A 12,210-nucleotide genomic window follows, 5' to 3' on the forward strand; every position below is an offset into this window, starting at 1 on the left:
TCAGTGCTTAAGGCTATGAAATAAACTCCTCGGTGCAGGCTGCGAAGAACTCAGATCTGGGTTTAAAACGTTATTAATAAAAGCACGTTCACGCTGCTGGAGTCTAATGAGAGAAATTCTCCAGAGCGTTAAAGCATTTACATTTACATCTCTGGCTAAAATCAGAGCATGTAAAAAGCGTGCACGGGCTCAAATCATCACCAAAAAGAAGAAGAAGAAGGGGAAAAAAAAAACCCTTCTTTTAAAACATCCTATACCATTACACTGCTTAAGACTCCATCACTCTCGCACACACACCCACACACACAAACGCAAACGACGTATGTTAAAACCGCAGAGACGATTTCGATGTGAGATGACATAGTGGACGAAATGAAAAATATACAGAACAAACAAAGAAAAAGGAAGCTCTCGCAACGAAGAAAGGTTACGCGGATTATCATGTGCGTGTGCGTGCGCTGGATGCCGGGCGACGCCGTTTACATTCGCTCGAAATGAGAAATGTGTCCGTATCTTAGGAAAAGGAACCAATTAAGCTCCTTAAAGTCACACACACAGCTCTGGGTTTAAAATGAGTAACGCTTATTTTAAAAAAAAATAATAATAAAAAAAAATTTAGAAGTAGTTCATTACAAAATAAAATAAAAAAAGAAAAAGAAAAAACACTGAGGAAGAATTTGAGAATTCCACGTAAAAACACCACACTTTTTTCCCCCTTTAAATACAAAGAAAAAGAAAAGCAGATAATCGGATGCTACGTGGCACGGAGCTACTACGGTTATATCGGGATGATGGCTTTATTATGGGGAATTGTGGCAGAAATGAAAAACAACCGCGTAAAGAACGCTAATTTCCTCGCAAAACAAAATCAAAGTCAGAAAAAGGGGCGTTTCCTAAATCCTTGCACTGTTATAACTTTTGACTACGTATCTTCTTAGCGTTTTCCTGCTCAAACACTCCACCGCAAACTTTTATTCATTTTAATACGCTTTATAAATAAAACTCGTTTACTTCTGTATTACACACGCCGCACAAAAGGCAAGTAGAAGTAAAAGGCTCAGGTTGATTGTAAAGCAGTGTTTAGACTTTACTCACAGTTTAAATGATTCTTCTTTTTTTTTTTTAAAAAGGCCCTGAAACGTTTTGTAGGTCGATATTTTAAAACACTGTTTTCATTATACCTATGAAAAATCAACTCGTTTTTTGAAACACCTGTGATTTGTATGATCTGGCAACCCTGCGAGTCAGTAAATATAAGCTGGTTGTTTGCGTGCTAAATTACGATTACAGGCTCATCGCTGTAGCTTGTGGCGGTCCCTCCTGCATTTTGCGATCGCAGAGATGAACGCAAAAGCAAACGCCAATCTTTTCAGAAATTACTGCAGATTCGGGCTGTGACGTTCAGACAAAGGCCTCTTCGATTCACGTGCGTCGAACACGAGTACAGCTAAACAGTTTCATTTACCGGCAAACATCACCGCGAAAGGTCGAGCGAAATCAAGCTTTTCCGCAAAAAGACCTGAAAGTCGCATTCACAAATTTTGAAGAAAAAAAAATCCACAGCAAAAATCAAGCGTTTTTGGCCGCAACAATCACAAGCGAAATCCTGTACGGACTGGCTTTGGGGGAGTTTACTGTAAAACCCTGTATACACACACACGCACGCGCACACACACGCGCCAATTAGCATTAAAGCCTCCTCGAAGTCTGATTTAAATTTCGGCTGAAAATGGTCAAAAATGGCAACGGAATCCCTACTGAATATATATTTGTCTAACGTTAGCTAAGTCGATCACACACACAGATTTATTTCACATTTATGGACTCAAAACACTCTCTGTTTACTGTGACAGAAAACTTCAACGCATCTTTCAAGAGAGAAAGAAAAAAAGAAAAAGAAAAAAATCAAGCACCAGCTGAAAGCTTATTAATTTGAGAGGCAGAGAAGGGGGCGGTGCTTCCAGGAGGCGTCAGTTACGCAACTTTTCAAACATTCCAAATTCATAAAATGATCAAATGTGTAAATGTTTGTAGGTGTGTGTTTCTACCACTTGAAAGGAGCTGGGGGAAGAGAGGGGAGGAGGAGAAGAAAAAAAAAAAGTCAAGGCAAGTGTGTTAGAGCAGGAAAAACACCGGGACCAATGCTGTGGAAACACCAGGAACTATGTGGAGATGATACCAGAACTCAAGAAGAACCGTTAGAGCAGCAGCCCGTTAGCAGTGGAGGAGCGTCGGGCTTTTCTTATAGTTCTTACCTATAAATAAAAAATAAAATAAAAAAACAAAAAGACAAATCCATCATTCTCAGACAAATGCCTCTCTCTCTCTCTCTCTCTCGCTCTCTCTCACACACACACACACACACACACACATACATACATACATACACACACACACACCTCCAGGGACAATGTTTACGGTTTACAGAAACTGTACGTTTTAAAAAAAAGCCAGGTCACCACAGAGAAATCAAAATTAAAAAAAAAAAAAAAAAAAAACCCTCCAAAGGAGAGAGAGAGAAAAAAAAAAAAGACAGAATAAGAAAGGAGAGAGAGAGAGCGAATGAGACGCAAGGCGGCTAATCTTCTCCAGACGGTGCATCTTCTTCTGAACCGTCCTCCTCTTCCTCGTCTTCCTCGTCATCGGGGGTGTTTTTCTTCTTTTTGGCTGATGGCGGCGGCGAGCTTTTCTTCTCCACCTCATCCTCCTCCTCGTCCTCTGGTGGACTCTCAGGCTCCTCCTCCTCTTTAGGCGAGGACTTCTCCAGGGCCTTCGCCGCACTTGGGCGACCTTTGCCCTTTCCCTTCATGGGGCTCGGGGTGACTGTGAGATGGACACAGGAGTTAGTGTGAGGCAAAAAAAAACACAGGGAGATAAAACAATATGGAGGAATAACATTGGTCTGTAAACACGAAACAATAAAAAAGGGGATTTTCTCAATCTCTCTATCCCTGTCTGTGTCCACCCGTCTCACCATCCCTCCATACTTTTCTGTGTCCTGCTGTATCTCCATCCCTGTATCTCTCTCTCCATCCCACTATCTATCTCTCTTTCTGCCCGTGTTTGAACCTCTCTGCCTCTCCACCCCTCACTCTCTCCACCCCTGTCCTTCAACCTCTCTGTCTGTCTCTCCAGAACACTGATCTCACCACGACAGAAAAACGCTTTGAGGAGAGCAACGCTCCGTACCCGTGGCCTTTAGTCTGGGCTTGGGGGATTTCTTCTCCTTCTTTTCCACCTTGCGTCCTCTCTGGCTCACTTTCTTGCCCTTCTTTTTGGAATGGCCGTAGTCGCTGTCGTCGTCGTCATCCACCATGAAGTCCTCGTCACTACCGGACTCTTCTGCAACACACAAGTGTAACCATGAGGGTCAGGATTAAACGTTACAATAGAGACGAACTCAAATAAATAAATAAACAAACAAACAAACAAACAAGCCCAAAACACTCCGACAGTGTGAAATAAATCACAAATCCTGTAAAACACTCGGCTGCCGTTTGTAAATTGAACGTGGTTATTTATTATTACTGCCATCAGAAAGCACTTGTAGGCTGAACCTGGCGTCTGGTTTGAAGAGCAGAGTCTCTCTGGGTTATTGCTGCGAAACCTCCTGGAACGAATGATGCTGCAATCATTTTTGGGAAGTTGAAAAGCTTCTCAGAAAGAAATCCATTTCATTTTAAATCAAAACACCGTCACCTCGGGCACGTACACATGACTCAGTGGAGTCCTGCCTCATAGAGTCACACAGACACAATGAAGAGACGCAGAAAGACAGGAGGAGGAGGAAGAAGAAGAAGACAGGAAAAAGAGAAAGACAGGAAGGAGAAACAGAAAAAGGAGGAGGAAGAAGGGGAAGAAGAAGCAGAAGAACAGAGAACCAGGAGGAAGAAGAAAAAAGAGAAAGAAGAAGAGAAACGGACAAACGGGAGGAGGAGGGAGAAGAAGGAGAGACACGGGGATAACAAGAGAAACAGACAAAGAAGAAAAATGAGAAGAAAAAGAAGGAACAGGAGGAGGAAGAAGAAAAGAAGACAAACAGGAGGATTAAGAAGAACGAGAAGAAGAGAGACAGGAAGAAAAAGGGAAACAGACAGAAGAAAAAAGAAAAACAGGAGGAAGACGAAGATAAGGAGGAGACAGGTAGGAGAGAAACAAAGAAGAAGGAGGGAGACAGGAAGAAGAAGAGAGACAGGAAGAAAAAGAAGAAGGAGAAGAGAGACAGGAAGAAGAGAAGAAGAGATACAGGAAGAAGAGAGACAGAAAGAAGACGAAAAAGAAGAGAGAGAAAGAAGACGAAAAAGAAGAGAGACAGGAAGAAGATAAACAAGCAGACTGAGAAACAGATGAAGTGAGACAGAAACAAAGTCAGTAGGATGGAGAGAAGCAGTATATTTTCAGGGTCATAAAGCAAATTTCTGTCGAGAGTTCACTACTTCACTACGCTGCCCCTCGAACAGCCACACGCCTGCTGAATCCTGATTGGTCAACGGGATTTCTGAAGTATTGGTCAAGTATTGGTCAATTGGTCAAGGGATTTCTTTCTTAATGCCCAGAATCTCAGCTTATCTTTGTTTTATTTATTTTACTCAGAGGAAATTGTTCAGGTCGTTGTTTTACGAGGAGAAAATGAGAGGACTCACGGTCCACGTAGGTGTGCTCATCTTCGTCTTTTTCCTCGTCCTCGCTCCCTCGGTCCCCGAGCAGGATCTCTCTCTGTTTGGACGCAGCCTTGGAGGCGGCTTGTCTCACCTGCCTGGGCTTCCGGCTCACCTCCTTATCCTCATCACTCTCATCTGCCCAGAGGGATACCACACACACATATACATATACAGAGCGTCATACACACCCTCGAGAAGCATTACTAAAGAATGTGTCTATATTAAACTAAATAAAACTGGAAGAAGAAAAAAAAAAAGAAAAACGTAATCACACCCACCTGAATCCCGTTTCCTCTTCAGTGACCTTCTACTAGGCTTCTCCACTTTGCCCTTCTTCCCCTTCTTCCCCTTTTTGGCTTCATAATCGCTTCCTCCGTCTTCGTCCTCCTCCTCTTCTGCCCCAAAGTCGTTCTCTTCCTCGCTACCGAAATCATCTGACGGCCAAAAAAACAAAACAAAACAAAACAAAAACAAAACAAAAAAAAAACAAAAAAAAAAAAAAAAAAAAAAAAAAAAAGAAGAAGAAAAAGAAAATGAGGAAAATTTTAATTCTGCGACGGCGGCTCCTAATATCATCTCGGACAGTCTCGCTTACCTGCTGAATCGTTTTTAGGTTTGGAGAGTTTGTCATCGGAGTCCTCACTGGGAAAAACAAACAAAACAATAACAACAAAAAACATTTAAAAAAAAAAAAGAATTAGTGTTAGCTCAAGTACCTTGACATTGGTATTGGCTGACATGTTATCTTTTTTCATTTGGGTTGCCATAACGATGCCTTCTCTCGCAGTGTGGTTCAGCCGTGATCGGTCAGGACAGATGGGTTTATGTTTTGCGCTCTCAGTGACACGACGAGCCGCGGTGGCGGCGTTGTTGTTTATCTTATTAACCACGAAAGTGAGAAATAAATAAATAAATAAACGAGAGTCTGGGGAGAAAAAGACTATTTTACAGCTGCTAAGTGAGAACGGGAACTGATTTGTTTCATGGACATTCCAGAACATTAAATAATAACTAACTATTAATGGATAAATACATAAAAAAAATAAAACTAAATAAGTATTGTAGTGGTGGTATAACTTGGCAAATTGATATAAAATCGGTACAAGAGGAATAAATTTTTTTAAAACACGTGGTTGTGCTGTTTGAGGAAAATAATCAACTTCAGGGTGGTAACAGTGAATCTAATTCATCACACCGTCCTGTCGTTAATTAATTTCCTATAACAGCATGACACAGTTTTGTTCTTTACTGAAGTTAAATGTTTAATTTCATTCGACGTCTGCACCTAGAGTCAAGTAAACAGGCGTTCTGTTCTTTTCTCAGTACAGGAAATGTGTTTCTGGTCATTGGTAACAACACACACACACTTTATATATATATATATATATAAGTGGAGAATTCCTTTAAGCAACAGCAACCCCACCTTTCCTCCTGTGAGTTCTTGGACTTTTTGTGCTTGATTTCACGCGGCGCTGCACGCATCTTCTTGGGCTTGTCTGCGCCTCGCTCGTACTCATCTGGAAACGCATCAAAACAATCGGCCGAAAGATACAACGTTCAGTCTGGAATGTTTCGTTTTTCAAAAGCATTCGTTAAAGATGTGGATCCGAAGAAAAATTGAGCTTAAAAACAACATTTCAAGCACATTTTTTGTTCCGCAATGCGACTAATGCCGCGCTTGTCTAAAAGTCGCAATTCTAAAAGTCGTAATCCAACCTCCGACTAGGAAAACAAAACAAATAAAACCAATAAAGATACATCAAGTTTCCTTCAAGTGCTCCTCAGATGAGGTAGGGGGTGGTGATTACGACGTTAGTGCGTGTTCAAGTGTTTTTTTTTTTTGGGGGGGTCGGAAATAACAGATGAAGAAATGCAGACCTGAACAGTTAACGTGTGAAATTTCCACTTACACCTTCCCGTCTGCTCCAGATGTCATGTTCTTATGGGTGGCTGCCATGAACTTTTATTGGCTATTGACACTCCTACACCTCGGAAAGTCAGCGCTCGTAGAAACAAACATCTTGGAGGCGTTCGTGTGCGCTCACCTCGTAATTATGATATTTCTGTCAGGACTTTGAAGGCAGCAAAAGCTACGTTTAATAATAAAGCTAAGTAAGTAAGAGTTAAGTCAGATGCAGCGTAAGTTCAGACTGAACAGTGGATTTGGGTGGGCGGGACTTTACTTGCTGGAATTTGATTGGTTTGTGAAAAGTGGGCTGAACAAAACAAATCTAGACTCTGACCTCTTTCTATAGATAATATCAGACTTTAAAGCATCTTTAAAGCATAACTGAGAATGAGAGAGAGAAGTATATTAATAAGTTTTGTCTGGCTTCTCTGTTAGCAATGATTTTGAGACTTTTGGCACTTCAGCCAATCAAAATACAACGATTTAATCCATTTCACACAAGATTACACTGCGAAGATATCCATTGACATTTACACCAATTATTAATTAACTACCGAACCAGCTAACCGCTACACTTCCACCAGTTATCATCAGAGCATGCGAGAACAAGTCATGACTCGAAAAATATTCCAAAACGGTCTACCTTTTCTCTCCAGTAAAATAGAAGACGAGCCAATCAACAAAGCAACCGGAATGACTCGAGTATGTGCTTTATACTTGCCGATGTTAACCTTGAAACCCCGCCCAATTCGCCCACATGTTCTTGACTTTGGGTCACGGAGTTTCCTTGTTTTCTGTCTCAAAAAGTCTGGTAAAATATTTTGACCTAAAATAATGAAAACAGGCCACGACAGAGTGTCAAATCTAACACATTACAATACAACTCTTCACAAATAATGTTTGTGAAAATTACAAAATTAATCTTTACTCAATATAAACTGCACAATTACCTAAACTTCCACCATCCAGCCTTCATGATTGCCACTGCCAGCAAGCAGTTCCTGACCACACAGCTAATATTACACACTCTCCTTAAACCTAAAATGTCGAAATATCCTAAATATTTCTTTCTTCTAACTAAAATAAATTTGACCGAACAACGACGTGTTTGATGACACGACCAAATAGCCCAGCAACCAGAGTGAGATGCGCGAATGTCACCACCTCCACTTCCAGCAGCCCGCTTGGAGAAATGAGGGGGCGCACGCTTGCACGAGCTACGTGCACGTGTGCTCAGCGAGCGCATGCTCTTCGGATGTTGACAATTGTTTACTGTGGACACGTGCTGTTGTTTTGTTTCTGTTCCGGAATATTCTGTCACGTCGCGAGACGTAAGGGAGTAGAGTACGGAAGCAGGTGCAGGTAAATACGTACTTATTTAAGGGCAGGCAGACAAATCCAAATCGCAATCTAAAAAACGTAGTCAAGACAGGTAAAGGGTCGGGCGATCGGCAAACAGGCATCAACGGGGCAAAGCAGGAATCAAAAAGTCACGGTCACAGAAAACAGGGTCAAAACACAAAACAAGAAACATGAACTAGTACTATGGACTGGGAGCGGAAAAACCAGCAGGGACTAAATGAACTAATCTATAGTTTAAACTAACTAAATCTATCAAGGAACATAACATTAACAACATATCTAACTACACTATATCTACTATAATACTCCGCGAGGTGTACAGGGACGCGAGCGGTATATATCCCCAATATAATCAGCCGTATAGAACCCAATAGAACCATTTTTTGCACTCTTGTCAATGCACCTTTTAATGCACTTTTTAGTTGAAGACTACAGCGTGTTCCATTCTTTCAGCAGTCAGTTATAGGCCTCACATAGGCTATTCAAGGGGGGCTCAAAGATGACCATATCAAAATATTTTTATTTTACTAATTCATTTATTTAAAGTTATATTGTGCCTTGTTGGTAGCCTATGCCCGGTGGAATGAAAAAAAAAATGTTCAGTGTTAAATAAATATTTTGAAATTGTAGTTTATGTAATTGATTTTTTTGAAAAGCAAGACGACATAGTAAAAGGCACATTTTGACTATTTAATTTATGCAGTGGTGAAAAAAGTGGCAAAATAAATGGAAAAAATGTGTTTGGTATTCGACCTTCAGCCGAGTTTTTCATTATATTCGGCTCCAGCCAAGAATTTTCATTTTGGTGCATCCCTATCCATGATTGTTTTTTCTCTCTTTTTTTTTAAAATAGTAAATCCTGAGCAGGGAATAATCAATATTGCATAAGCCTAGGAAAACTGGGTGTGGGCGAGGTTGAGGTGAAACATGACATAAAATGAATATGATTCCATATTATAGTTTTGTCTACAGCAACATAATCAAAAAAATCTGCACATTAGTGTGGAGAAAGACATTTTTCTTCGAATCGATTATTAGGGATGAACCGTGCACAAGGACACCCGATAACACAGTTACAAAAGGTTTCTGATTTCAGTTTGTCTATAAAGCGGAAAGTTTCATGTCTGATTTTCTAAGCTGAGGCGGTTCATTTTCATGTTTTTATCTGTGTGCAAAAAAATAAATAAAGGATTCATTTTTTTAAAAAAAAATTAAAAAGACATTACCTGCATCATCAGATTCGTTGAACTGTGAATAATTCACCACCTTTCTGTTCCTGTAGAATGAATACAGTAATATTGTAAAATTGGTCACCCCAGACATAACAAAGATTAAATTGACAAAAATTTAAATTTCTCTCAAAACATTTGCTTCGCTATTGACCCGGAGGCTGAATTCAATCTGACCCGATGTTTGCAGAACCTGCCTTTGTTTCTGAAAGTCTTTCCAATGGGACGTTGTGGTGGAGAAATTAAAAACAATTCTGAACAGCTTTCCTTAAATTGAGAGAGCTGACGGATGCGACAGAGAGCGACTTCACCGCATAAAAATCCGGTTCAGGACATACCGAGGACGCGAATCGGGTAACCCAAACCACACGTCCTCGCCTCTTCTGGTCACTAGAACTGAATGAAGACGCAGCAGAAGCGCCGATCGTACGAGTGTAGCGGCGTATGGCCTCCTGGGCCGGATAATCTCACGTCTCAGCTGAGTAAAGATGAAATATCAGCAGAGCCATGGACGATAAACCTTCCCTAATGGGTTCAGTTACAGAGGAAAGGATAGCAGCAATTCAATAACCTCCCGTAAAACAGAGCTCTACTACTACGCTCAGGTTACATTTTTAATAGTGGTCATTTTTCTGCATAACTTTGCAATACTTATATTTAAAAAAAATAATAATAATAAAAAAAAATTATTAATTGAAAAAAAACTATATAAAATTATAGTGAACAAGCTGTTCTTTAAAAACTATTACTTTTGAAATGATTGCATAATTGTTACTTTTTAAAAACATATACATAATTTGTGATTTTCCATTTAATTTCGTAAAGCTATTACATGCTGACTTTTTTGTTGCATTATTGAAATAGTTTTGCTTAATTCTATAATTTTTCTGGAAATACTAATTATTTGTTATTTTCTATCAAGTCTTTTGTATTATATATATTGCTTATTTAAATCATTTTACATATTTTCAGTTAGTGTGAGGCTTAATATTTAATTGACTATATTATTTTTCATAATTTGATTATTTTGTGTCATTTATTAATTTTGGAGTGTGGTGAAATATTAATACATATATCTTTTTATATAGTATATCACATGTATATTTTGGTAATATTTTCCATTCTATATTGATTGTTTTATGTTATTTAAACAGTCCGTATGGGATTGCTGCGGCCAAAGATGCTTGATTTCGCTGTGGCTTTTTAAAAAAGTTTTTTACTGCGATGAAACTTGGTAAATGACCTTTTAGCTGTACTCGTGTTCGACATACGTGAATCGAAGAGAGCTTTGGCTGAATGCCCGTCGTGATGATGTCACATGACTCTTCTTGGCCGAAATCTGTGGTAATGTTTTTTTTTTTAACGCAAGCTCCTCTGAATATTGCAGAGTTTGCTTGATTTTAGCTTAATTTCTGAGATCCTAGGGGAACCGATTTAACATTTTGGCTGTTACTTTTTTGTAATTTACTATATTCTATTTTGATCATTACGAATATCAATTATTTATGGCGCTATTTAAACAATAATACACTTTATATTTCATTGATAAATTACACAGTACATACACAGCCATTTATAGTAATTTAATTTTTACATAAATTTACAGATCACAATCAAAATAATGAATTCTTTGTTTAAAATGCCCAACCAGCCGTACCAATTCACCATAATTTATTTGTATTTTTCTTCCAAACAAAAAACAAAGAAAATGAACTATAAACATCATTTGATTTAAATTTTGAGATAAAGATTCAATAGTTCACATCCTTATCTGAACGGATTGTAGATGTAAATAACTCTCATTCTGACACATTTTCAGTAAATAAAAAAAGTCAAAATAAATCAATCATAAACGCGAAATTGAGATATTTACGTATTTATTTTTTAAAAACCTTTGACTAGATTAGAGCGCAAAGGAGGTGTGGTCACTAAAAATGCCCCGCCCCTTTGTTGCGTCACGACGTCATGTTAATTGAGCGCGAGCCGCAGCAGCGTCTTTTTTTTTTTTTTTAATCAAACGCGTTTTCAACACAAAAAAATGGTAAAATATATATCTATTAATCTTCGATTGGTACAAAATCGATTCTTTAGGCATGGTGGAATAACGCTGCGTCTTCTGCACATCCAGACAGGCTTTTCATTTAAAATAAAATCTCATCCGTAGACCTTCAGTGTAAAGATTTTATTCCCGTTCCTGAGCCTAGTATGAATGGGAGGCCATGTTCTTGCTCGGGGAAAAAAAAATCTGAACCTGATTGCGTTTATCAGGCATAAATGTCTGCAACGCTGCGTTGTATCTGGATGATTCATGCACATTAGGAAGGGAAAAGAATGAAGCATGCAAGACAGATTTCCGAATATGCATTGTGCACAGGACGAGCAAAACGTCTGAATAAATACAACCTGAATCATTAGAAAATACAAAAAAATAAACACTAGTAAATCGAGGTTATTAAGCAAAGCAACGCTGGCACATGCGTGAAAGCCAACAAACTCCTGAGTGCACGCGTGCAATCGATGCAGCAGCGCACGAGGAGGACATTTTAAATCTAACGTACCTCACTGGTCTTGACATTTTTGCAGGAACACTGTGGAAGGGTTTTTTTTTAAAGGAAAAAAAAAGGGTAGAAAATAAAAAATAGGTTTACCAACTGACAGACTCAATGTAACGTCGCATAAAAAACACCAACGCCCCCCTTTTCCCCGAATCGTAAAAGTAAATTAAACGAGTAGAAAGCTCTGCTGCGCTGAAAGGGTTTTACTTTAATATTTTACCTTCAGCTACACAAAATGGTGAATAAAACAAACTGAAACTGCAGCCCTCGCGCAACCTAACGCTCAAGCGCTGTGGGCGGAGCCTGCCTCGCGAAAAACCCGCCCGTTCCAGTGCTCGCGGCGCGCGCGCTTTTCCATCCAGCGTCACCATTGGCCCGTTCGAACGCGCGTTCGCACTCTGATTGGCAGCTCCTTTTGTCCGTCAAATCAGTGCGCGCGTGACCCTCCCACCCCTCCCTCCCTCTTCTCTCTCTCGCTCTGCCTCTGTGTGCGC

At 39.6% G+C, this 12,210-nt stretch overlaps 1 protein-coding gene across 1 annotated transcript; it reads right to left on the reverse strand.

Annotated features, from left to right (window-relative positions):
- Positions 1-1,106: 1,106 nt before the first annotated feature.
- On the reverse strand, positions 1,107-12,005 carry nucks1a (nuclear casein kinase and cyclin-dependent kinase substrate 1a). The gene is made up of 8 exons (XM_017450752.3): positions 11,720-12,005; positions 9,159-9,208; positions 6,085-6,178; positions 5,257-5,303; positions 4,940-5,095; positions 4,644-4,796; positions 3,190-3,342; positions 1,107-2,823 (listed from the first exon to the last, which is right to left on the reverse strand). Exons 1-8 carry the CDS (start codon positions 11,734-11,736, stop codon positions 2,579-2,581), a joined length of 915 nt encoding a protein of 304 aa, XP_017306241.1. The 5' UTR covers positions 11,737-12,005; the 3' UTR covers positions 1,107-2,578.
- Between the last annotated feature and the right edge of the window lie 205 nt (positions 12,006-12,210).

Source organism: Ictalurus punctatus, chromosome 21 (genome assembly GCF_001660625.3).
Source record: "Ictalurus punctatus breed USDA103 chromosome 21, Coco_2.0, whole genome shotgun sequence".
Lineage (NCBI taxonomy): Eukaryota > Metazoa > Chordata > Actinopteri > Siluriformes > Ictaluridae > Ictalurus > Ictalurus punctatus.